This window comes from Ascaphus truei, chromosome 4 (genome assembly GCF_040206685.1).
Source record: "Ascaphus truei isolate aAscTru1 chromosome 4, aAscTru1.hap1, whole genome shotgun sequence".
In the NCBI taxonomy this organism is placed as follows: domain Eukaryota; kingdom Metazoa; phylum Chordata; class Amphibia; order Anura; family Ascaphidae; genus Ascaphus; species Ascaphus truei.
In genome coordinates, this window is record NC_134486.1 from 411492670 (window position 1) to 411520438 (window position 27769).

Sequence of the window (27769 nt, forward strand, 5' to 3'; positions counted from 1 at the left end):
GGAATATACCCTCACCTGCATTTGCAGTGTCCTCTAGTCCAGCCGGGGTGCAGGGAGTGTTTCAAGCCCCAGTGGTCGTGGAAGGACAAGGGGAGGGACGTAGCAGACACAACATGTACATTGTTGGGGGGCCAGTTATAGGGAGTACAGCCGTGGTAGCCCCAGTGACTAACGGTACCTCTATGCCCGGAATCGCCGCGCTTCTTGCTTCTTGGGGGGATAGAGCCCCTCTTGTGAAAGGATTCAGCTGCTTGTGGCTGTACAAGGGACACCAGCCCCACGTTCCCAACTTGATATTGGGAATCACCACAGCTTCAGCAAATTTGTTGATGGCACGGACAAAATCGATAGGTACCTGAAGATCTTTGAGACTCGGTGTCATCGGTACCGGGTACGAGATTGGGACTGGGTTTTGCGGTTGACACGTTATTGTCAGGGGCTGCCCTGGAGGCCCTTCAGGCTATCCCAGCCGCGGATGGCAATGACTATCGCCATGTCAAAGCCCTTTTATTGACTCAGTATGCCCTCACCCCAGAAGCTTACAGAGGCATGTTTAGGATGGAGGAAAAGCGCCACGGGAATCCTACATTCAGTTTGCTTTGCATGGGACACAGAGGGTGGAGGGATGTGGTGTCACAAAATACTGGACTTGTTTTTTAAGTAACAATTTATGCAGCAATGTCCACAGGACTAAAGGGAATGAGTATTTGATCGCAAACCAAAGACTTATGTGGATGCTGCTAATATGGCTGATGAAGTTGTCATGAGCCGGGCACTGATACGCAAGAAAGGGGCTGCCCCAGAAGTGGCCACTCCGGCCAGCGGAGCCAAAAGCACTCCACAATGGAAGGCTAAGAGTGCTGCAGATGGAAGTGCACCCAAACCTGCAGAGTTTAAGCACGAGTAGAGGTGCTATCAGTGTAATAAGACTGGTTACATCAAGCCAGACTGTCCAGACCGTCCAAAGTCCGGGAGTCCCCATCAGGGGAAACGCTCTCAAGCTGCAAAGCCAGTCGCCAGCATGCGGGTGGCATACACAGAGGAGCAGAGTGCAGCCATCCAGCCGGACCAGTGAGGGACGTCGACGGAAGAATCTTTATCTGCAGCCTGTAACACAGCCATGGAGACAGGGGGAAATCAGATTGCACCGATCGGGTTGCAATCCAACGATGTCCGGCAAAAGCATTTGCACCAGGTGACCATCGGAGATCGCCAAGCAGCCGGCTTGCTTGACTCCAGTGCCATTGTTACCCTGGTCCGACCTGATATGGTCTGACCAGAGGATCTGCTCCCCGGCTCCGGCATGCAGGGGGCCATGCCAGACGGAGGACCACGGTCCAAATAGGTTGCCCGGGCCTTTCTTGATTGGAGTACCGGACGTGGCATGAGGGAGGTGGCGGTATTGCCTGGGTTAGATACTGAGGTGTAAATAGATTGGATAAATAAATTGTTTGTTAGCATTTAATACGCGGTAGTTGCAATAATGAACAGGGTTGAGGAATGCCACATGTATGTGCACTTGGAGCAGCAATTCCTGGGAGCATACCTCTGTGGTAAATGTGAGCAGATGGAATACTACAAGTGCCATGTGCTAGTCTAGGGAGACAGTTCAATCTTAGAGAGGTTAATGTTTGGCTGACAAAGTAGTGTTGGAAGAAAGGGTTTGGTATTTTCTAGCATTGGTTCCTTCTCTGAGAGGCGCTATCTTTATAGAAAGGATGGATGGCACTCCAACAAAAAGGGATATTCTGTGGGAGGATAGTAAGAAGGTTGGAGTAGATTTTTAACTAGGAGGGAAGGGGGAAGTATTAGCAGGAGGTACTGGACTAATCAGAATAGATAGAAATGGGGAAATAGCTATGGGTTATGAGGGTGGAGTGGGGGGTAGATGGAGTTTAGCATGCAGTGAGGCTCACATATTAAATACCTTAAATGCATGTATGCTAATGGAAGAAGCCTATAAAATGAAGGAGCTTGAAATAATAGCCAGAAAAGAGCAATGTGATATTATAGGCATTACTGAAACATGATGAAATGAAAATTCTGCCTGGACAGTTAATAAAGAGGGTTTTTTTTATTTCTTTGAAGGTTTGAGCAAATAGAAGGGGTAGTACCATGGACTAAGTATATATGTTAAACTGGATTTAAAACCTATTATAATGGAAGATGTCTATGAAAGGATTGATGAAAATGTAGAGACCTTGTGGATAGAAATTTGCAGTGGAGGTAAAAATATAAAAACAAAAACACTGTCTGCATGGATATGCTACAAACCACTGAATATCTGTGAGATTAAGGAAGACAACTGACTTTTGGATTTGGAAAAGGCAGCAAAATGTTAATAATGGGTGATTTAAAATGTTCAGATATTCATGTTAGCAAACATTTAGGAAACAGTGATCATAACATACAGTAGTCTCAATTGAAATAAATGATCAGAAACCATATTATAATGTAAGGGATCCACGAAGACGTTATAATTTTAGAAAAGAAGATATTAGTAAATGAAAGAACACACAGGTTTTATGTTTGCCTTTGTCTGGATCAATATACTGTAAAAACAGATATAGGATGAGTATCTCTATCGTCTAAATTTAACATAGGTTGAACTTGATGGACATGTCTTTTGTTAATCTCATCTACTATGTACCTACTGTAGCTATGTAAAAAAAAATGACAATATCAATTGTTATCAACAAATTTTCCAAATATTGAGCTATATTGAAACTCCATCACATATACATGGCGATGCACATAACCTTTAATCTCCAAATGTTACCTTGTTTGAGGTTGAACCATAACATTCCCAATATAGTTAAATGGTTACATAGTAGAAGAGATTGAAAAAAGACATATGTCCATCAAGTTCAACATATGCTAAATTTAGATGACATATACTTATCCTATATTTGTATTTAAATGTATATTTATCCAGAGGAAGGCAAACAAAAAATCCCAGGGAAATGTCATCTAATGATATCTCATAAGGGGAAAAATAAATTCCATCATGACTCCAATTACTCCCTGGCTCAACATCCTTCCCGTGTTTACTTATTTGGTATATCCCTGTATACCTTTCCTTTCTAAAAAGATGTCAAACCTTTTTTTGAAGATATCTATTATAGTTGCCATCAGTCTCCATGGCTAATGAATTCCACATTGTAACTGCCCTTACTGTAAAGAAACCTTTTCTTTGTTGCTGGTGAAATCTCCTTTACTCCAACCTTAAGGGATGACCCTGTGTCGTTTGTACTTCCCTTGGGATGAATAGTTATTTTCAAAGCTCCTTGTAAGTGTAACATGGTAAGTCCATTGTACCTGTCTTTCCCACTGTTATGTAAGCCCCTAGTAAGTTCATGGCAGTAACACGTTAATTCTGTGGGTATTACACCCCTGCAGCCTCCTCTGTGATGGACAGAAGTGAGGTGGTAACTCATGACCTGTTTAAGCCTATCAGGATAGGTACAGATCATGAGCCCACCCCTTCTGGAATCCTAATCAGAGGAATGGCCCAAAGTTAGTTTAGTTTTGCTCTGCCTTCCAAGGTGAGAGCATGGGCTAAGACTATTCCATGGCGCGGATGAGCTTGCCTACCCTAGGCCAAAGGGCCTAGGGAACATCAAGACTCAAGGCCCCATACTATCGGGTGAGCACCATTTGAAGCCCTGGGGTGTTGGACAGTATCACCTATGCTGTATGAAGAGCTGCAGCATGTTCAATAAAGCTGTCTATTCACTATACCTCTGCCTGGGTGTCAGTTCCTGGGCAGGAGGGGTAAGGAGCGCAGTGGTGGGGACTGACATCCATATACCAAGGATCCCATCACCGCTGGAGGTGCTGAATTAGGAGCAGAACCCAGAGACCATCAATAAGCCTGTCCATTTGCCCCTTACCACCGCGGCTATACTCAGCACTCCTGAACCAGCAAGTATGCCTCAGCACCACTACATTGGAGGCACTGCTGAGATCATCAGGACAGGCTTTCAGAAAGCAGCAAATGCAGAGATGGGCCAGGACCCCTGATGGTATAATGCCAGGGACCTATGGGTACCCATAGTTCACTTTGGAGCAAGAGGGCCAGGGGTAAGACCCATTAAGCCCCTGGGCACCAAGCATATAGACTGTGCGGGAAAGGGGGAATCCCCACTGGGCTAGCCTGGTGGAGAGATACGAAATCCCTGAACCTTTCCTTAATGGATGGTGTTGGGGCACACCGTGGTGGCATCCAGCATCAGGGAGCGTGTATACCTGTCACCCAGTCATGTTCTATATTGGGGGCTCCCACCACTAGTCTGTGAGACTCCTGGGAGCGTGTACCCTGATTTGTATACTCTGCCATTCAGGGGACCACCTGCTGCATTAGTTGTTGAGGAATGGTGCACCCGGCAGCACCCTGATCCTCAGAGAGGGTAAACAGGTGAGGGGTACAGCAAACTAGCATCACTGTGCTGGGTGTACCCCGTAATGTGCGTCTGTGGTAACATGACCCCCACTTTGCTAATGCTATGTTCTGTATTGGGGGCTCCCAAAAGGGAATATTGTCCTGGGAGCGTGTACCCCAATTTGTTACTACCAAAAAGGGACAGGCTCTGTTGTATGGGGTAGGGATCCTGTGCACCTTATGTGCGATCTAAAATGGCTGCCACCGCATGCTGACTGCGCACTTAAATCATCCAAAATGGCACTCCCGCCAGAGCAGTAGACCGCATGGGCTTGCAATTGCAAAAACTTGCAAAAGTTGCAAAGCTCAGTTGCATCCTTTCGGCGCCAAAGATTGGTCCCGCCCCTCAATGTGACTGTCATAGTCAGAGCAGGTCACACTCTGCTTCACCTCTGCCTCTAATTCCACCAAGGGGAGGAGCTAACAGTGAGTCCATCAGCCAATCATAGAGAAGCTAGTGCTGGGAGGAGTTAGCCTTGCCTCTGAAGGCTCATTTGTTTGTGTGCAGTAAGAGAAAGAGGAGCTGTCTTACCAACGTGAGAAATCACTGTACCATGGCTGCCTCTAGTGAATCTTTGGATTTGAAAGTATCCAACTACTCTCTTCCGGATGGCTACCTGGTAGTAAGGATAGGAAAGCAATTCCATCTGTGCTGTGTGTGTGCGCACTGTCGCCTGCCTGGTGGCCCTGTAAGCCTAAGTGTGGCACCTATTATCTGTGGCCTGCCAGCTCTGTGCCTACATCGTGAGCCGTTACCAAGACATGTGCGGTTCTGTTCCTGTTTCCTGCCATGGATGCTGTTGGCCCGTGCACCCTTATAAATGTGTGTGGAAGCGTTAGTGGTTCCATGCCACTAAATCCTACCTCTGCTGCGGTTGCGGACCCTGCGGTGGGCCTGTGAGCCCTACCACGGCCAGTCTGGCCTACAATGACGGTACCAACGGTCCCAGACTTGGGACTGGTACCTCTCCATGCCGACAAGGGTGCCCTAGCGGTGTCGGGTGTGAGTCCTCGTGTGACCACGGAGCATGGTAGCTCCATAAGCCTGGTCGCCCGGGCGAGTGACTCGCCCCATCATCGCGTCCTGGCGGATATGTCCCCCCTTGATGAAGACCTCTACCAGGTAGATCCTGCGGAGGAAAGATCTTCACGCACCTGTCAATCCCTGACGAGTTCCGGTCCAGAAGTGTCCTTCCACGAGGCTGCGGAGGTTCTGTAGCGTCTGCCGAGATCTGCCATCCCAAATTACGTCGGAGCTGTCCGTATGCTGCCTGCAGAGGAACCGGTGGACGTCCCCTACCTTGATGTGGGTGAGACGTCCAGCTCTTACCTTAAAGCTGCTCCAGTTGTGGCCTACTTGCCTGAGGCGCCGGGTGCGGCCTCGTCCGGTGCGCAGCTCAGTGACGAACTTCCGATCTCACCAGATGTGATGTCATCAATGGCGCCGGGCGTGATCTGCTCCAGTGGTCTCGCGAGACTGTTGCTCAGCTATGACGTCAGTAAAATGGTGTCCGTGGAGCCGGTTGCACTATCGCTGGGTCCAGAAGCGGTGAATGTGGGCCTGCCCCCAACAGATGTCGCCAGCCTGGTGAAGGCTGACTGTTCAACGGAAGAGAAGTGTGTCCCTACACTGATGCCGCCCCCTACAGGGCAGGGATGAGGTGAATGAGTGGCCGCATCCCAGGCAAAGTCCCCAGTTGAAAGGAAAGGAAAGCCCCTTTCCATACCCCAGTTATTGGACGTATTTAAGCCCCTTTCAACGGCCCTAGTAATAGATACCCTGTCTGTCACTACTCCTATGCTGGACATTCAGGACTGTGCCCCTGCCCTGCCACTGCCCCTGTCACCTTGTGGTTCACAAAGAATAACATACAGTATGTAGATCATACTGTACAGCCTTTTGTGTTAACAAGGTTTCCGGGGGATGTGGAAGAGGGGAGATGGGTGAAAGCTCTGAGGAGTCAGAGGGAGAAATACCAGTGTCCAGATGTATTAAGAGACCAGGGAGTAGAGGATCTTACCTCTCCTTTAGGAGGTCCTCAGTGTCTCAGTCAGAGGTGTCCATAACGACGTCTACGCCCTCTGAATCATCTAATGCCCTTTCACCTGTGCAAGCCAGATCTGCTAGTGCAGGATATGATTCCCTATCACCTGACCAATATAAATGGTGGTACCCCCTGTTCCAGGGTTATGCCCCTGAGTTAAAATATACAAGGTTTATTCTGCGGAGTGGCCCTATAGTTGACCATTAGTGAGGGGACAGTGTATTCACTATGGAGGAGTCAGCTGAAGCTCTCTTTAAAAGAGAGAGTGAGATTAAGTTGGGAGTAGGTATCCCTAAGGGCTCTGAAAGTTTAAAATGAAGGATAAACCGAAAAGATCCAGGGAGCTGGCCGGAAGGTGCTTAAGCTAAGTAGGGCTGACCGGGCCATAAGAGCTAGGTTCTGGCAGTCCCATGGGTATCACTTCCCCTATGTCCCTGAACCCATCATACAGGAAATAGAGGACCATCGCCATGAGTGGCTGAGGCTAGCTGTCATTGATTACCTGCAGCGTCAGACTAGCCATAAAGAGTTTCTTACGGAGTCACTAATTTGCTCTATAATTGTTACGCTTGTGCTCCCCACACAAGTGCAAGAGAAAGGGAAGGACCCATTAGCGAGGTGGGAGATCCGCAGGGGATACGAAGGGAGTGAGTTGCCGTGCAGCTGGGGATCGGCGCACGTAGTCAAGTGACCGCGCTGCGCGCAGGAGAATGCGCGACGCGTCCGGAGGTGCAGTGCCTGGCTCAGAGACACGACTGATCCAGCTGCATGTGCGCGCATGCTCTGATACCAGAGCAGGAGTGCGTGCGTTCTCAGGCACCAACGCGGGGAAAAGCCAATGCTCCAGCACGGGAGTCTGGAACGGGAACCAGGAACTAGGAACATGGAACTAGGAACATGAAACTAGGAACATGAACATGGAAGGAGCCGGGGAGGTAGAGTCCAAAGCACAAGGTAACATCCACAAGGGAATTGCTTCTTGGAGGACGTCCAGCCTCCTTAAAGGCATAGTGCCAGAAACAGCAAGGTGCAGCGAAACTAAATATAACATAAGGGTTCTTAGTCTAATCCATTGGCCAAGGAATTATAAGCCTGCTACCACATCAAGGTGAACCCTACTAAGCAGGTACCTACACTACCCGACGGTAAACTAACCTCAGTAGTATATGAGTGACTGTCCCAGTCTTCCGGAATCCAAAGGAGATAAGTAAAGGTCCCAAGGAGGTCCAGGCAGGAACAGCATGCGATGATAGTACTAGCAGGCACCAGGGCATGCAGCAAATGACTAATAGCAAAGAGAAAGTCAAAGAGAGGCTTACTTCCTGTCAGGAGGAAGAGGGCAGGATTTGCCAGGAAGCAAAATGGCGTTGCTTGCTTCAGAATCCTTAAAGACACAGGATCTTGACTCGCAGCTAGAGGGTGGCGATCAGAAGTAAACAGGTAAGGAAGGAACACGCCGCAGGGGGCGTGTTCCACGCATCGTTACAATAATGGGGGAATAGGTGATAGGCACCTGCATCTATATGGATAGGGTGGAGGTCCGCCAGCAAGCTGGTGTACCCAAGGTCTACTCAGTATGGGTAGAGGATTACGATGGCCAGTTAAAAAGCCGGACCCTCACCATTACCACTAGGGGTTATACAGTTATCCGTGTCGAAGTGAGTGTATATGATAAGATGTATAGCCATGTTGTACCAACTTATGTCATCTTGTAGTTTCAGGATGAAGGTTGGTGCAGCAAATTTAGACACAAGTGAGGGCATTGGGAATTTTATCCAGGGGAGAGTGTAACATGGTAAGTCCATTCTACCTGTCTTTTCCACTGTTATGTAAGCCCCTAGTAAGTTCAGGGCAGTAACAGGTTAATTATGTGGTTATTACACCAATGCAGCCTCCTCTGTGATGGTCAGAAGTGAGGTGGTGACTCATGACCTGTGTAAGCATATCATGATAGGTACAGATCATGAGCCTGCCCCTTCTGGAATCCTAATCAGAGGAGTGGCCCAAAGTTAGTTTAGTCTTGCTCTGCCTTCCAAGGTGAGAGCATGGGCTGTGAGACTCTCCCATGGCGCGCATGAGCTTGCCCACCCTGGGCCAAAGTGCCTAGGGAACATCAAGTCTCAAGGCCCCATACAATCGGGGTGAGCACCATCTGAAGCCCTGGGGTGTTGGACAGTAACACCTATGCTGTATGAAGAGCTACAGCATGTCCAATAAAGCTGTCTATTCACTATACCTCTGCCTGGGTGTCTGTTCCTGGGCAGGAGGGGTAAGGAGTGCAGTCGTGGGGACTGACATACATACACCAAGGATCCCATCATCGCTGGAGGTGCTGAATTAGGAGCAGAACCCAGAGACCATCCATAAGCCTGTCCTGTTGCCCCTTACCACTGCGGCTATACTCAGCCCTCATGAACCAGCAGGTATGCCTCAGCAACACACTAGATAGTAATTCAGTCCTTCTCCCAGAGGGGGGGGGGGGATATGGGTTACATTAGTTATCATATCCTCTCTTAGACACCTCTTTTTTAAATGTAAACAAATCTAATTTAGCTAGCTCCTCCTCATAAATCAGATTATCCATACCCTTTATTAATTTGGTGGCTCTTCTCTGCACTTTTTCTAGTTCCATAATGGCTTTTTATGGAGTGGTGGCCAAAACTGCACTCCATATTCAAGGTGTGGTCTTGACTAATGCATCATAGAGGGGTATAATTATGTTTAATTCTATTACATCCATTCCCCATGTAATGCAAGATAAGATCTTATTTGCCTTTGCAGCTACTGCATGGCTTTGGGCACTATTGCTAAACCTGCTGTCTACAAGCACTCCTACATCTTTCTCCATCAAGGATTCTCCTAATTTATCCCTATTTAATTTGTAAGTTGAATGTTGTTCTTGTTTACCACATGCATAACCTTACATTTATCTGCAGTAAACCTCATCTGCCATTTACGTGCCCAAGTTTCCAGTCTATTCAAGTCCTTTTGGAGAGAAATTGCATCCTGATCTGATTCTACTACTGTACCTTACACAATATAGTGTAATCAGCAAAGATGGAGACTTTGCTCTTTATGCCAACCTCAAGGTCATTAATAAACAAGTTAAAAAGTATATATTTCTATAATTTCTTAGTGTTTTACATATCCCACAATTATGTAGATATAAGACAATAGAGGCTGGCCAGCCTTGATGTGGCCTTTGGACTATTGGCTCCTGGTAATTTCATAATAGCTGCATTGGCAGCTACAGTAGGTATAGTTTATCACACCAAAACTCTATTGTACAGTGTCAAGGTAATTAAAATATGTGGCGCATGTGTTATGAATGTTTACAAAATGTTTAGAAAGGGTCTTTTATAAATTATGTATTATTACTTATTTCCTTTAACTACACCTCTAATTGAGTTATTGGGGGTCAAAAGAGACTCCTCTAAACAAATAACTAATTCAATGGTGAATAATTACATACAGGTATCCTGATATGCATATACATACACTCACATTGTAAGCTCTGGAAGATTGACACAACTGCCAGACCCCACAAATGCCTATGTGTGCAAAGTATCAGTAGTTTAGGAAGTGTGCTTTTTACTGTGAGTCCTGGTTTTACAGTATATAGAGACATGCATTAAATTGTGAAATTGTACAAATGTAAAAGGTTACCTGATCTCCCCAATCATTTATTATTGGCATGTTAATGTCATCAATGAATACAGTCATCTTTCTACCGCCTGGAGGGCCATAAGTACTCCCTACGCGTTTGTCCACATAGCTCTCCATTGTCCTCTAAAAAAGATTTAGGATATTAAGAAAATTACTAAATAATAAAGAACAAACAACAAAATAATCAGCTGTTCAAGTGTAGAAAACAAGACATAAAAAGAAGTGCAGCAATAAAGATGAATTATAAAATAATATATTGGTACATAAAAAACAGTCCAACGGTTCAATCCTGTAAAAATCATGGTTACATAGGAATAAGAAATATAGATTTTATGCTGCACACCAATATTAAATTTGTCAATACATACAGTACGGTTACTGGTGCTCCTGGCTCAGGGAATACCTGTCAAGACAATCCAGAATCAGAGTAACTCTGACAAATAAATATATATTTTGATTCAAAATCCGTAGTGCCCTGAATCATCCTCTGATATACATAGGCATAAGAACATTGCATTATATAATAATAATAACAATAATAACTTTATTTATATAGCGCTTTTCTTTCAATGGGACTCAAAGCACTTCAAAGTTACTAAAAGGGAAAAAGAAAAAACATTTAGGGTCATAAGAGAGACCAAACACAACCAAAGACAATAAAGGATGGGACGGTACTGTAGCTATTAAATGCCAAACAGGTTGTGGTTGATTAATTAAATGCCTGGGTAAACAGGTACTGTAGGTCTTGAGTCTGTTTTTATAGATTTCCGGAGAAGGGGGCCTCTCAAACTGTACAAGGCAGACTGTTCCAGAGAGTGGGAGCAGCATGGCTAAATGCTCAGGTCCCAAAGGAAGTCAAGGAGATTATGGGAACTGTTAGGAGTCCTTTATCTGCAGATCCAACGAGTGAATGGAAGTGTAGGGAACTAGAAGCTCTTTCAGATAGCTGGGACCCAGGTTATGTACAGGTAGTGCTTTTAATGTCTACAAGCCAATCTTTAATTAAATTCGCCATTGTGTGCTTAATTCTTTGATTAATTAAATCAGATAAAAACAATTAGTGGGGAAAATAAACAAACAGTTAGTAATTTGGTTGTATTATGATCCCAAATAGCTGCACATACATTAAATATACTCAAGAATGTATAAACTCTCCATATTTGAGTTAATAGTGGACTATACTAAGTGACTAGATTAGATTGGTGTACAAATAACCAGATACTATCAGTGCATGAATGTTATCTCGCAGAGTAATTTCTCAAATGTTCCACCATTACCAAATACATTGTACATAGATCTGTACCTTTTTGTAGAAACATTGTACCAAATAAACACTCAGAGATATCATAGTGATGTTAAGTAGTTCATAATAAAACACAGGCATTGAAAAATAAGATGAACATATACAGTATTTAAAAATGTATTAATATAAAATATAGTTGTGGACTGAAGTTTATGTTATAATTTATTAGTTTAAAATCTTTGGTAAATAAAATTAAAGTTAGTAATAAATAGACTTAAAATATTAAATGATGGATTAAAACTTTCAAAAGGAAAGGGTGGGATCGATAGGGAATAAAAAATGATAATACAAATAAATCTAAAATTAAAAATCAAATTCTATTTATAATCTTGATAAAATTGATTTACTTTAATTATGGAATTTGTTATTTCATTGAAAAGCTAACAGGTCAAGATCCTCATTCATGCCACCTGGATACAATGTCTGCATTTTAAATATCCAGTATGTCTCTTGTTTCCTAAGTTTACAAAGCCTATCATCTCTCAGGGAACCTGTTTTAACATGTTCAATACCTGTGATTTGTAAACGGCGGGGTCTTTATTGTGTTTACGGAGAAAATGCCTTGAAACACCATGCCCCTGAAAACCATTCAGAATATTTCGCCTATGCTCCCGAAAACTTTCTTTCAGGGGTCTGGTTCTACGTTCAATATATTGTGTCCCACAGCTGCATGTCAATAAATAAACCACAAAAGAAACAGTTAATATACTGTTTGATATTAAAACTTTCATTTGTGGTTTTTGGTTTAAAATCTTTAGCTTTATTTGTAACATGTGGGCATGTCAGGCACCTATTATGTCCACATTTAAAACACACTGGAGGTGCACTTAAAAGTCAGTTATTCTCATTTCTTACAATCTGCATTCGCTCTTAACCACATTGTATGCTACTTAGAGCACTTGGAGCCACAATGTTTTTGATATTTCTTGCTCTTCTGAATACAATGTCTGGTCTTTCTGTCATACTCTCTTTTAAAATTGGATCATTAATTAAAACTTTCCAATGTTTTTTCATTATTTGTCTGATGTTATGTGCAGCCGTTATGCTTGGTAATAAACAAATATTTCTCTTTCCTTTAATTTAGTGTACTTTTATTAGCCCTATTCACATTCCCCTTTGCTCGTATTTGGTTGGAGCAGTCCCTTAGGGTTGCTTTCTCTAAAGCTTTTTCCGTTCGTCTTTCCTTATAGCCTTTCTCTTTAAATTTTGCTGTGAAAGATTTGGCCTGTTCTTGGAAATCACTTTCTCTAGTTCCATTTAACCTTATGAATTGTCCATACAAGATATTATTCTTCCATGCTTTAATGTGATTGCTTTTAAAATTCAGATAACTGTTGCAATCAACTTCTTTAAAAAATGTTTTCGTAATCATTTTTTCATTCTTATTAAAAAGTACAATATCAAGATAATTCAATTCGTTCTTGCTAAAATGGTATGTAAAATTCAGATTAAGATTATTTGTATTCAGATAATTAATAAAAATTTTAAGATTCTCTTCCCCTCCCTTCCATATCAAAATCAGATCATCTATGAAACGTTTGTAAAGGATTATATCATATAAAAATGGGTTATTTGACCAAATAAAACATTCCTCCCAGTATCCCATATATAGATTTGCGAAACTGGGAGCAAACTTTGTCCCCATTGCGGTGCCGAATGTTTGTAAGTAAAAGGTGTTTTCAAATAAAAAATAATTATTTTTAAGAATAAAATGAATACAGTCCACTATAAAATCATTTTGTTCTTTTACCTGTGTGGTGTCCTTATTAAGGAAGAAGGTTGTTGCCTCCATTCCTTTTTTGTGTTCAATGCAAGTACTGTATACAGTGACTGCACATCACACGTAACCCATATAAAATCTTCTTTCCATACTATATCATTGACAATTTCCAGAAGATGTTGTGTATCCCTTAAATGTGACCTTAGTTTTACCACATATGGTTGCAGGTAATAGTCTACAAATTTGATGTTATGGATTCTATGCCTGAGATGATAGGCCTTCCTGGGGGGTTCACCAGACTTTTATGAAGCTTTGGCAGGTGATAAAATATTGTAAACCTCGGTTGTTCGTTATCCAAGAATTTATATTCCGTTTTATTAATAACACCTGCTGTAACCCCTCTTTTTAGTAATATTTTAAGATCACTTTGAATTTTCTGTAGAGAATCATTTTGCAATTTTACATATTAATTTCCATCGTCCAATAATCTATTCACCTCCTTGACATGTCTGTTTTGAATCACCACTCCCCCCCCCCTTTGTCAGCTTGCCTGATTACTATATTTCTATTACTCTCTAAACTTTTTAGGGCAAGCCTTTCACCTTTATTTAGATTATGTTTATATTTAATCTTGTCTATGCCTAGATTTTTGATGTCATCATAAACTAATTGTTGGAAGACCTCTATGTTATGACCTTTAGAATGGGCTGGATAAAATGTAGATTTTGATCTGAAATGACTGTGTTTTATCTGTAAAATAAACAATACAAACCGGCGCCGATATAGTCCAAAGGTGGATATTAAAGTCCAATGGTATTAGAGTCTCTAATGGTGGATTTCTGTTTGTATGACTTTCCAGCTTTTCCTCAGGATGTTACTCCATACATGCAGAAAAGAGACAAAGAAAACACATCATAGTGCAAAAATGCAATGGGGTAACATGCAGGACAGACAAGACAAACACTACATAGAACAAGCACGCCCTTGCTTGTTCTATGTAGTGTTTGTCTTGTCTTGTCTGTCCTGCATGTTACCCCATTGCATTTTTGCACTATGATGTGTTTTCTTTGTCTCTTTTCTGCATGTATGGAGTAACATCCTGAGGAAAAGCTGGAAAGTCATACAAACAGAAATCCACCATTAGAGACTCTAATACCATTGGACTTTAATATCCACCTTTGTACTATATCGGCGTCGGTTTATATTGTTTATTTTGTGTTTTGTTTTACTAACTGTGTCTTGGAGTTAGTACCACCTGGCAGCCTAGTTTAATTATTGTATTATTAATAATTTTTGATTTTGTGCAGGGTCACATATTATTCATCACATACACTGTATTGTTATTGCATTATCTTTTAGCGCTATTTACACCAATCTTTTTCTTGTGTTTTATCTGTGCTACTTTGTCCAAATCCAAAGTTTCTAATGATTCTATTTCCTCACTGGTCTCTTAATTTTCTTTCATAAGAGAGATCAATGCTGATAGATATTCCTTCTCTCGTCTGTGTATTTACAGTATATCAAATACTGTATCAGTTTGCATGCTCCTTTCATGCCTATTTTGAGGAAGTGGCATTCTAATGCTAATTTACGTGTGAAACGATGAAGATCTATAAAGAGATCAAATAGAACTGGCCCACTTGTTGGAGCAAATGATAAACCTTTTCTAAGAAGTGAATTTTGATCTTCAGTGAGTTTTATTGTGGCTAGGATAAAGATTCCTTTATTAAGATTTTCATTTAATTTCTGCTTTTCCTTCTTGTTTAGAACCTTTTTTTGCCCTCTGCAACCTCTTTTTCTAATTGTTTTAGCTCCCTCTGGGTCTGGAGAATCTGTTTTAAATGATGTTCGTGTAGTTCCTTTTCTTTTTCCACTCCTCTTATTCTCACTGTCTCCTCTGTTTTTCCATTCTAGTTTCTCTTTCTATTTAACGCCTAGTTTTTGTCCCCTGTCTAAAAAAGACTCTTGTGTGTTTTGTTTAGGATTTGAACTTGGTTTTCTCTTAGGTATAGCCCCCAGATTTAAGTTATTGTTTGCATTAACCTGACGTTCAGGTGTTTTATTTTCTCCACTCTCTGCAAGTCTAACCCTAGGCTTACTTTTTCCCTATCGGCTCTCCAGGGAGTCTTAAAGGGAAGTGGGGTGGAGTGTTTGTAGTTGGAATTATCACTATCTCTAAACTTTCTCCCCCATTTTTCCCTGTCATCCCTTTCTGCTCTATTGTTTCCTATTGGTGTGGCATGAAAGTTTTGATTTCCCTTACTTGGGTAAAATTCCTTCCTGGGTGTGTTATCTCTGTCTTCATTCACCCCTCTTCCCTGATGTTTAGTCGTTGTTGTCTTGGTCTAGATTTGGCCCAGTTTCTCTGGTGTTCAGTATCATAATCTTCTATGTCTCTTGAGAATTTTTTACTTTTTTAGTGGCCAACTCTTGTGTATTTTGTTACGGACATTACCCCACAACTTTAACCACTGATAGTCAACCAATCCCACTGCCCTGGATATTAATTAACACACCTGTTTGAGGAATGTTTTATGTGCAGCAATTTGTGACCATAATACAATCAAATAACTGTTTGTTTATTTTTTCCACTAACTGTTTTTATCTGATCTAATTAGTCAAAGAATTAAGCACATAATGTGTATTTTGTTATGGACATTACCACACAGCTTTAACCACTGGCAGTCAACCAATGCCACTGCCCTGAATGTTAATTAACACACCTGTTTGAGGAATGTTTTATTTTATTCACTAATCATTCAATTAGTAGAGTGTGTATAAGTATCAGGGCAGGGAGAGATGCCCATCCCTGACAAACGCACACTAAGTGAAGAAACGCGTAGGAGTAAAGAGGAGCAAGTACAGATCTCCATGACCCACTCCTACCCTGCATTTGCAGTGAGCAGAGAGGCTCAGAAGGCTGGCTCATTGGCGGAGAATACAGACAAGGACGCATCATCTCCTGGCCAATCACGTCAGACAAGGAAGTAACCCCAAGGCAAACTTTTTAACCAGGACACTGAAAGGGATGGCAACAAAAAAACAGCACCCGTGGAGAGGCTCAGCAGGGACTGCAAAACAGCAGAGTTTTGCAGACCTTAAACGGACATTTTCCTAACACTGTTGAAACTATTCAGCAGCCCGGTGGACATCCTTGGGGCAGTCACTGCCCTCATCTATTCCTGCCACCAGCGATTACAGGAGGAGAGAGTCTATAAGTGTAACGCTTGTGCTACCAACAAACAAGACAAGACCCCGGTACTGAGGTGGGAAGGTATGAAACCATGCACCCAGAGTAGCGGGTGGCGTGCCTGGAAGGCGGATTGTCTAGCGTTGCCGGGTCTGGGTTGGAGAGAGTGGGTTAATTCGTATACTTGCCGGGTCCTTGGGTTGGTGAGAGCAGAATCATAGAAGTCCGTTAAGCCGTGGTCTGGGATTGTAGATGTCAGATTTGTCAAAGTCCATGAAGCCGTGATCTTGGGTTGGCGAGGTAGCCGTATTCGAGGGTAAGCTGAAGTCAATATCCAGAGGGGGTTCACTTACAAGCTGGGTCTGTACACAAGAGGTTAATCTGCAAACAAAGACTGGAACAAGGCAGGGCACAACTGACGTGGAAGCAACAAGACTACAATTGGTTATACTGAGCAAAGACAGAATGACAGAACCAGGTATATAAAGGAAACAGGAACCAGTAGGAAGGGAGGCGGAGCGGAGGCGCAGCCTCTGCGGAGGTTATCATAGGCTGCACGAGACAAGGGGCACTTAGCAGTGTTGACTCGCAGCTGGGGATCGGTGCACGTCATCATGCCGCACGAGGGAGGCGCGGTGCGTCCGGGGGGCAGAGTCAAGCTCCGTGGCACGGCCTGAAGAGCTGCAGGTGTGCGCGCGCTCTGTAGTCAGAGCGGGGGTGCGCGCATGACCAGGGACCGGAAGGGAGGCAGCAGCAGTGGCAGGTAAGGAGGGCACACTTCGCAAGGGACGTGTTGCCCGATTCCTTACAATAAGACTTTTTGTCAGGCAATTATATCTTTTAATCCTTATTTCTTATACATATATTTTTATATATAATTTTTTCTCATCTTGTCATTCCTTATTCTCACAGTTGTCACACTCTCATGATTCTTTGAGAGGTTTGAGCATCTAATATTGTATTGTGTTTATTTTATCATCCTAAGTGACATACTGTATAAAGTATTTTCATTTGAATTTTGCGCCCTTCACATTCTTTTTCTTCACAATGCGCAAGCATCGTTTTAAAAATGCGATATTAGAGTTCCTCAAACTTCTTCCTTATCTTTTGCCGCTTGATGTCAACGTTTCTTTTCTGCGGAAAATGAAATGATGCTATTATTTCCGGTATTGCGCATGCATCACGTCGCGCTGTAGTGTACTGGTACATGAGTACAAGCATTGATACTATATGGCAAGCATATTGTACACTACTACAGTATAGTGTCATTGGGAATTAAAGCAGCAGTTCAAGCAATATCCTACATGTGTGTTTTTTTTTTTTTAATCAGTTCTGTACTATGAGAACAAACTTGTAGCATTTAAAAAAAAATGTTAATGTCCAAAGTGACAGCCCCCTTCCCCTTCTGATAGACTCTGGCTCTTGAGCCCCGCCCTCTCCCTAGCAGTCAACCAATTGTATCTACTGTAGTAACTGATCAGTCAATGTCACGATGGACACCAACTTTACCAACACATTTATATTTCTGGGTACTCGATTGAACAGAACAAGTTGCAAAATAAATTGTGATTTATTTCCTTAATAGACAAACACAAGACATCTGCAGAATACACTTAAAACAACGCTTTCTGGGATAGGGGAATGAAATAAATTATCCTTTGCCTGCAAGCGCAAGAAATGCAGTCTTGATTTAAAGGTCCAGTGGCCAGATCGCAAGTTGCCGATTTAATAACTCAGCCACCTCAAAGAATTTCGTAGAGATTCGTTAGAATTCGTTCAAGAGTCACCAGGGCTAACGAATTGCAAAGTTTGGGGCAAATCCTTAGTTACAGTGTTATTAACCCCTTCTCTCCGGGACCGGTTGCCGCTGTGCTGGAACAAAGTCTTGCGTATTCACATCATGGATCAAAAATCACGAACAAGATCACGATCACACCAGGGATACCTCGGGAGCCGCAGTTATAGACTGGCCAAGGCTATCTTTAACATGTGGACCCAATCCCCTCGTGGGGATTGGCCAATGGCCGTGTTGCCCACAGTTCATAAGACCGGGCAAAAAGGCTTTCTGGTGTGCAAAGCGCATGGGTCAGTTTGACACCCATGCCACTTAGCATACATGAGATACACCCATAACTTGGCACCTCGGAATCTGAGATTTGGCCCAGAGATGTCAATGGCCTGGCATCTGTTATACATCAGAATGCCGGCCGTGTATACATTATGGGTCTCTGGGCCTTTTCATCCCTGACACTTCGTTAGACTGGGGGTCGCCAACTCAGTGAGACCCCTTTGAAGTGCAGGCATGAAAATACTCCCAGCTCATTCACCCATATCACATCTGTATGTCTGAGGAATTCTTTCCCGGGCTTACAGAACAGACCCTGCCTTTACATTTTAAATCTACAGTTTTTACACACTTTATTAAACATCATGTTCTGCTTGTGCTACAACTGTATTTTCTATATGTAGGGGCATGTAGTGTTTAATCATACTTGCACCCCAAAATCAGGGTGCTGGGTGCTCTCGTTCCCGAGTTAGCCTTTGTAATTGAAAAGCCGGGCCAGAGGAAGCGAAGTCCCCACACTTTTCACGTCAATTGACCCACTTCTCCCAGAAATAGACTTTCTGCCTTTCAAGTTACAGACGCCCTGCAATGTGAAGCAGGGAAAACAAAACCAGGCCACTCCGCAGTAGTATTATCAAAAAGTGTATTAAGCCAGCAAGCACATACAGGGAACAAAAATAGAACAGATAGAACGCACCTACGCGTTTCGTACAATAGTACTTTATCAAGGTGAAGCAAGAGTAAAATAACAGCCTATTTATACCCACCTTAAACACTTCTAATCAACTGGGTTGCGGCGTCATGCGCCGACAGCTGCAAGCAGTCGCGGCAGAGTGACGCGCATTCACAGGGATCAGGGTGTATCAGGCAGTACACAGGGGCTGATCCCTGTGAATGCGCGTCACTCTGCCGCGACTGCTTGCAGCTGTCGGCGCATGACGCCGCAACCCAGTTGATTAGAAGTGTTTAAGGTGGGTATAAATAGGCTGTTATTTTACTCTTGCTTCACCTTGATAAAGTACTATTGTACAAAACGCGTAGGTGCGTTCTATCTGTTCTATTTTTGTTCCCTGTATGTGCTTGCTGGCTTAATACACTTTTTGATAATACTACTGCGGAGTGGCCTGGTTTTGTTTTCCCTGCTTCACATTGCAGGGCGTCTGCAGCTGTGCTCTATCTACACCAACTACCCTCCTGGACTTCCTATCTGATGGACTGCACGCTACTGATTCTGAGAGTGCCCCCCCGGATGCGCAGGTAAAGTGCCAATGTGCCTTATCTAAACCCTGCTATTCAATGGACATAGTTCCTTCCTTTATATACTGTTAGGGTGATTATTGTGTACATCACAGTGGCTGTCCTACCTGACTCCACTTGTCACTTCCCCTACAGTTATTACGCATTATTGCTTTATTGAGGGGCACTCCGTCGTCGCCAGACCACCAAGCCTATGGTCTCAATTACAATTATGTTACAGAAGTTACCGGTCTGATTCTGAGCACCACACATACCACATCTCCTTGCCTTTCAAGTTACAAAGTTAACGAGGGACGGATACATTTTATCTATTAAACACTTGAGATTCTAACCGCAACCACTTATTCAATTAACTTGTGGTTACGGGTCAAACCAATAGTAATGAATACCCATCTCACAGACGGCCCTTTAAACTTTTGCCACGCGTCCTCAATCAGCGCTAGCATTGGGCGATCACTACGCCATCTTGTGTCTGTGAAAGGGTATAACAGGCAATGCATTTTTCTTTTAACACAGCAGGCAGGGAATGGCCTGCAAAGGGGGGTAAAAACGGCTGGGACAGGGCAAACACAGCAATGCATGGCAAATAAGTTTAACCCCTTCATTCCCAATGCGAGGGGAGGATGACCAGCCGGGTATAACACCTTTATTCAAGCCTGATCACCTCCGTCCTCGCCACAGTCAATCATATTGCAGGACTACATTTTCAATAATGCTGTGCAAGAATTGAATTAAATAACCCTGAGCAAAGTGATTGATTACAGGAGAACGGACCGATCTGCAGCTTACTGTAGCTAATCACTTGTCTGTGTGCATATTGTATTGATGCACAAGAAACACAAAAGGCATAGCACACCGCTCACTAATTAATTTACATAATAATGAATTATAATTATCTCACTAATGGGTGCTACCTATGTACAATAGTCAATAGTATTAACAATTGAGTGAAAATGGTTACGCATCGCCAGTTCACTCACAGAATGTACATTTGTGGTGCACTCCACACTAATTGTTTTATTTGATTTTGTCGTGACTATACAACGTGAAACACAAGGGTGACAAAGTGAAAAATAAAATTCATTAAAAACTAACACGTGGTGTCGATGTAGCTGATTGCTGTTACGCGTTTCTCTCCAGGCGGAGCTTCGTCAGGGGCAGGTGGATGACGGGATACTACACTGCGGTCGTATATTTATACACAGTCAATCATATTGAAGGACTACATTTTCAATAATGCTGTTCAAGAATTGAATTAAATAACCCTGAGCAAAGTGATTGATTGCAGGAGAACGGACCGATCTGCAGCTTACTGTAGCTAATCACTTGTCTGTGTGCATATTGTATTGATGCACATATTGATTTTTAAAAACATAATTTATTTTTAAACGGCAGCTTTAAACTTAATACTGTACTGTATAGTGTAATACAGTATACTGTAGTACATTATATTTACCTTCATTATAAACTTTGCCAAATGGGTGGAGATGAGCCACTGTCACTTCTGTAGTCTGCATTATAGTTGACAGGTGACAGCTGGCCTGCTACACCTGTAGTTGACAGCTGCTGAAGCTGGTAATCATGTTGGTAAGCATGCTGGTACATGTAATCTGGTTGTAAATAAAGCTGGAATTTTTGCAGGTAATCTGGCAGGAACAGGTAGCAAGGATTGCCGTTCACCAGGTTTTCACTGATGGTCGGACCATTATTGTAAGTCAGTGCTGGTGCCGGTGCCGGCACTGGCACATTGCTGGATTGGGATAGACAAATCTTATATGGATTAAACCTGACCTTTCTCCTTTTGCAGTTGCCATGATCAAAAATACTGTAAAAATTTGGGATCACACACCAATACCCTCTTCTATCTCCGACACGAGGGGCAATGCAAAAAAACCAATGATTGTTAGTTAAGGTTTGCCTTACCAAATGCTTCCACCCACGAACGTCAGGTGAAAATTTGTCAAAATCATAGTTCGAAATGAAATATTCATATATTTCTGATAAAGTCACCATCTTATCTGTTGCAGCATTAATTGCAGAACATATTAAAAATGCATAACAACAGTCAGGTTTTTTATACGTGTATGGTGTACACATAGTGTCCAGTCCAGTCAGCAATTGTGCAGGGATAAGAATGTAGAAAAAAGCTGAATGCATTGTGTTTTAGAGGTTTTTATTATGAAACGCCTACATTTGATAATGTCTTCAAGGACCAAGGTCGATTCACAATGGACCACTGTGGTACTGTAGACTTGGTTTTTATCTGTTTTTTAAATACCTGCAAATTGACATAGTAGCACAGTACTGTACACATTATAATTCATTTCTGCCACCTGGTGGATATGCGAAGAATTGCACCCAAAGAAATCAGAATCCAGGTAATTCAAAGAAATCAACCGCGGTAAACACAGGTGTGACTGGTGTGATTGGCGGCATTCACGGCAGCGTTCACGGAATAAAAATGAGAGAATGCCGCGTGGAATACAGGCGAGTTCACGAAAACGGCTCTGTGAAATGTTCGAATAACGGCCGCTACATCTGTATGTGGTAAGATATGAACTACGGGTGCAGAGTCAATTAGTATCAGAGTGCAATCTACTGACACTGTAAAATTGTCCTATATTCCAACTCAGTATGGACCTTCCCCGTCACTCGGATAGACCCTCTCGAGAGGGCATTAACCCCTCTAAGGTGCTGAATCAGGAAAAGAAACGAGCGCTCGGAGGATTAAGCAAACAGGTCAGAATACAAGCTCTTTACTTTCTCCTGTTTATTTCATGTATACAGACAGATTATATAGTCAAGCAAGCAAAACAAGCTGACGTGCAGAACTTGCTTCCAATATTCTGGCATTAATTCCTTATCTACAGAATTCGGAGAAACTGAAAGGCTAAAATACTGAGACAGGATAATGAGAAATAACATATGTGTTCAGACTTTCTGTTCAGACTTTAAGGACTGTCATCTGACCACATTCCAGGCCCTTAGCCAACATAGATAGGGCATATGTGTGGCAAAGGTGACCAGCAGAATAGCTATGTGACTATTTCAATATAACTTGACTTTATTAATCAATATGGAGTACCCCCTATAAAATACACATTATCAGACACCTAACTGAAATACTCTTTGCCAAATCAATTGCGACTGGCAGTCTGTTTAACCAGGTGGTTTGATCCTTTGCTTTGTTAAGAGATATTCCTAGACTATACCCATATTGCCTATGGGATTTTGTGGTTGTACTTTATATACCTTATTGCAGTGATCATATTAGCTCTGTGTTAGATTACTACTTGTAGGCAAATGGAGTGAGGGAGCGGGATACCACATATGCAAAAAAGAATAACACAATAGTGCAACACAGTAGACTGGATAATGAAAACACAGGAAATCTGCAAATGTTATACTCACATACGTGTGAGCAAGTAAAGCATGTCACACTCAAGAGTTGTACAGGAACTGCGGTCCAACGTACGGGCCCCTCTGGGCATAGAAAAGGTGTGCTAGGACAGGAAATGGAGAGACACCATAGCGTAGACTGTATACAACATGAATTTAATAAAAGAAACTCACAAGTGCGCACTAACAATTGGTGCATAAAAAACTAGGAAATAGTTAATGGAGCGAAGACGTCCTCACCGCTCCTCCAAGTGTCAGAATCCACACCTGGTGAAACACAGAACGCTGTGCGGATGATGCTCCAGATTGCGGCTGCAAGAAACACCAACTCTGCTCAGCGCTGATACACCACGATGCCACTCCGTTTTCTCCTTTGATTCAACGCGTTTCACTGCATTCAGCAGCTTCGTGAGGACACCCAGAGGGTCCCCTACATTGGACTGCAGTTCCTGTGCATCTATTGAGTGTGACATGTTTTACTTGCTCACACGTACATGAGTATAATATTTGCACATTTCCTATGTTTTCATTATCCAGTCTACTGTGTTGCACTTTTGTGTTATTCTTCTTTTTTTCATATGTGGTATCCGCTCCCTCACTCCATTTGCCTACTGTTCTGTAAGGAAAAAGAAGAAATTTTCCATGTTTGAAGGTTGAGTGGGATCTTTTTATGTAATTTTACTGTTTTTTGGGTTTGTTATATCACCCTGGGTTATCATATCACTTCGTTTAGCCTTCTACCACTGGGGGTCACTGTTTGTTTGACTTGTTCATTTATTTTCACTACTTTAAGATTTTTGCCAGCTGTACTCACCTGAGCGCCAGACCTGTGCTTTTTGTATTCAGATTACTAGTTGTGTCTAATTATATCTAGAATATTTCTAGGACATTACTGCGTAATGTGGGACAGCCTGTTTATATGCTAGTAGTAGTATTCCAGTGTCTGTAGCAGTTTTTTGTGCTATGTATCCCACTGTGTGATACTTATCCACGGACAGTTTTCTACTCTTATTTGTGTTCACAGAAGTGTATTTGGCTTATGTGAGGAGCACTTGTTTTTATACAGAGAAAAGGGAAGAATCTAGATTGGATTGATTCTAGGGAACGGGCCAGAAGAAGGGGCTAGGAGCCCCGAAACATTGTCCCCCTTATTCCCCTGTTTTTTCATACCCCCACCTTTTCCCCTTGTTGCTCTTATAGTGCCTCCCAAGATTAGTACAGAACCCACCCACCCCTCCCCCTCACCCCTTTGTTTTGATTGTTGTGAGCTATTGAGTTTTTGAGTTATGTAGCTGGGTCTTGCATTTTTCTGTTTTGATAATTAGCTTACATTGTTATCTGTGTAAATGCATGGATGTTTGTTCCACGGAATTTCAACTACTGTATATAAAAAAATTACGATTTTCTGACTATCATTGTTGCCATCATATTTTTGTTAGAGTGCTGGGAACTGCGCCCATGTTATGTAATACAATGTTTTGTTGTATTTGAGGATTCTGACCAGTCTCTTTGTGCACAGTGTGTATTATATTGCCCTTGTGATCCATTTCACAACCTTGTGCAAATTATCAATTTGCTGATGATATGATACTTATCATTGGATTATTGAAGTAGAGTGCAAACATTGTTTTTCTCTGTCCAGGATTCGTTTTTGTGTATCAATATTGTTTCCCTTATGAACCACGTTTAATATTACTATTGTTACATTTATGTATTAGGATCGAGCGGTTACTTATCTTGCTATTCTATTATTCATATATATATATATATTACCTGACTTACAGGGAGAGATTAGTAGTAATAAGGGTATCTAAAAATAACCCTTATCCACAGTAAGTCAAACCAACATTTTTAGTTGAAGGACGTATGTCACTGATTACATGTGCTTTTACCCTTACAGTGTATGCACCAATCACATACACTGGGATCAGGTCGGGAGGGAAAGGGTTAACTGTGTTGGTATGTTTATGGCCCTTTGTTCCCCTTCCCGCCTTTTTAGTCTCCATTTGCAGCCCTGTCCCATAGGTCGCCATTGGAGCTCCATGAAAGTCTATGGAGATTTCAAGGTTTTTGGCCCTATACTGAGGAAGACCAGCAGGTGGAGTCCGAGAGGATGAGCGGAGCTCCCCATTGAAATGAATGGCGCAATGCATTTCAATGGGAATACCTCGAGTCTGCTCTCCAGGAACTGAGTTGGATGCCTGCCAAACCGCAGTATCCGAAAATAGTTACAACCTCAAAGAAAGAGCTTTGGGGGGCGTGGCCAGGAGGCTGAGCGTGTCATCCGCAGATTGCTCTGCTCTCCCAAAAAAACAACACAAGAGCCGGAGAAAACCCCTTAAAATCAGGGGAAAAATAATAAAAAAGGCCACTCACGGGTTCGGGAGACAGACGGAGGGGTCTCTGGACAGCCCCAACCGTGATAATCAGGAGAAATCGGGAGAAATTCAACCGCCCACGGGTCCCCCCTTTGCCTCCTGGGTGATCCAAGATGGCCGCCGGGATCGCGTGGCAGAGGTAAACCACCGATCTCAGAGCCCCACAAAGGAGAAGGAGGTAGGGGGGAACCCCGCAATCAAAAGGCAGGGACTTACCATAGCCCTCTCCCGACCACCACGCGCCTTACCTTGCAGGCCAGAGGTGCGCTGCTGCAGCAGACAGGGGGGGGGGTCGCTGCCCCCACTTCCTCACACAACCATCCCCACGCGCCTGTGATCTGACGGCTGCTGACCGGAGGTGAGCTTGACCGGAGCAGGTACCTTCCGGTGTGGCTCCGGGGCCCTGTGAGATCCTTGGGAGGGGGGGTAATCAAAGGGAAAGAGACTCACCATTCGGTGCAGCCCTGCTGGGAGGCAGCCGGCGGCCATCTTGGTCCACCCAGCCTGCACAAACAGTGCTGGGAGGTGGCCGGCGGCCATCTTGGTCCACCCAGCCTGCACAAACAGTGCTGAGAGGTGACTGGCGGCCATCTTGGTCCACCCACAGCACTCAATACACCTGAAAGTGCTAATGAAAACCACTCACTCTCCCTCCCCTACAACTTACCCTCATTGTGAGCCCCAACATCTTCTATAAACCTCCCACTGGTGCCAAAGAACAAAGGCTCAATAAAAAGCAATCATGGCACTGCTACCAATGTGTGTGTGATCAGGACCCCATTGGAATGAGGGGGCTTATTCCAACTTAATTTTGTTTTTTTTTAACATCACCTAAATATACTCAGCTCTATTCAAAGCCAAAAACTTACTAAGTAAAAACAACAAACATGCCACCCACTAAACAAAAAAAAACGGCGGCCCGGCGTGAGGCATCCCTTTTCTTTAAAAAACAAAATACCAAAGATCAAGAAGTGTCTACCGCAGGCGGAGACGCAGACTCAGATCTAGACTCGGGAGAAGAGTCGGACGCTCCACTTACCCGCAAAGAAATGATGGTGTTTATACAAGAACTAAAAAGCTCTTTCCACTCTGAGATGCAGAGCTTCCGCCGCAGCATCAGAGAGGAGATTGCGTCCATAGGAGACCGCATTGTGGACTAGGAGGAGAAGGTGGATAACACCGCCCTTGCACAGGAGTCCCAAGCGCAAGATATCGAGGAATTAAAAACTCAAGTCAAAACGATTTTCGATAAACTGGAAGATACGGAGAACCGGTCAAGACGCAATAACCTGCGGATCAGATGTATCCCGGAAGAAGTGGACAACGCCCAACTGGACGCATATCTCACTCGGCTTTTCATGTCCCTGTTACCCGAAACATCGGATGAAAAACTTCAGATGGACAGAGCCCATAGGCTTCCTAGACCGAAAGGCCTAGACCCAGCAAAGCCACGAGATGTGATCACTCGCTTACACTATTTCCGTATTAAAGAAGAAATACTGAGAGCCGCTAGAACCACCCCAAAGATTGAGCAGGATAATGTTCCACTCCTCATCTTCCCGGACTTGGCTCAAACCACGCTGAATAAACGGAGAATGTTCACGCAGATCACCAACTCACTGCGGAACAATAAAATCCGCTATCGCTGGGGTTTCCCGTGCAAAATTTTGTCCACCCATCAAGAGACGATGTACATCCTACTCTCACCTGAAGAAGGTGAGGAAAAACTACGATCATTGGGCTTACTCGAACCAGAGGATCCGGAGGCCTCTCAAAAGCCTCGTCATTCACCTAAGGCACAACGCCAGGCATGGGTGAAAACACCAACCTCTGGGCGAACAAACACCCAACCCACTTGAAGAACTAGAGCTGGATACTTACTTAACACCCATTTAAGATGGCAGACAAGCCACAACGTGGTCTGGACTTAAGGTACTCACCGAGACGTGGCCCACTCCAGTAACCCACCTAAAAACTAACCAACATTTGAGGTACCTGGAACACATCGACCAACTCGGTCAAGCCACAATGACCACGACAAGTCCTAAAATCTAGGTTATTTCCTTGTTCATTGTGAAACTATTCTCCCAAGTTACCTACAAGTTCGAATCATTCAAAGTTGGACAATCAGTTTGAACTAACCCGAACACTTAAAAGGACTGACATACAATGTTTGTTTGGAACTGTTTTCTAGACAAAATTGTATTTGTAATATAAGTTTATATGTTGTCTATAATAGAATTGGTCTCCAAAAGTTCAGCTACCAATTCTCTATTACAGGTTAAAATATTAAAGGTTACATTTT

General features: G+C 43.2%; 1 protein-coding gene across 4 annotated transcripts in view; it reads right to left on the bottom strand.

Moving 5' to 3' along the window:
* Nucleotides 1–27769, bottom strand: part of DNAH8 (dynein axonemal heavy chain 8) — a 1091167-nt gene that overhangs the window by 337904 nt on the left and 725494 nt on the right. For all 4 annotated transcript variants that reach the window (XM_075598772.1, XM_075598771.1, XM_075598773.1 and 1 more), the window contains one exon: nt 10148–10275. In XM_075598772.1, coding sequence (XP_075454887.1) covers nt 10148–10275 — 128 coding nt within the window. The remainder of the gene's footprint in view (nt 1–10147; nt 10276–27769) is intronic.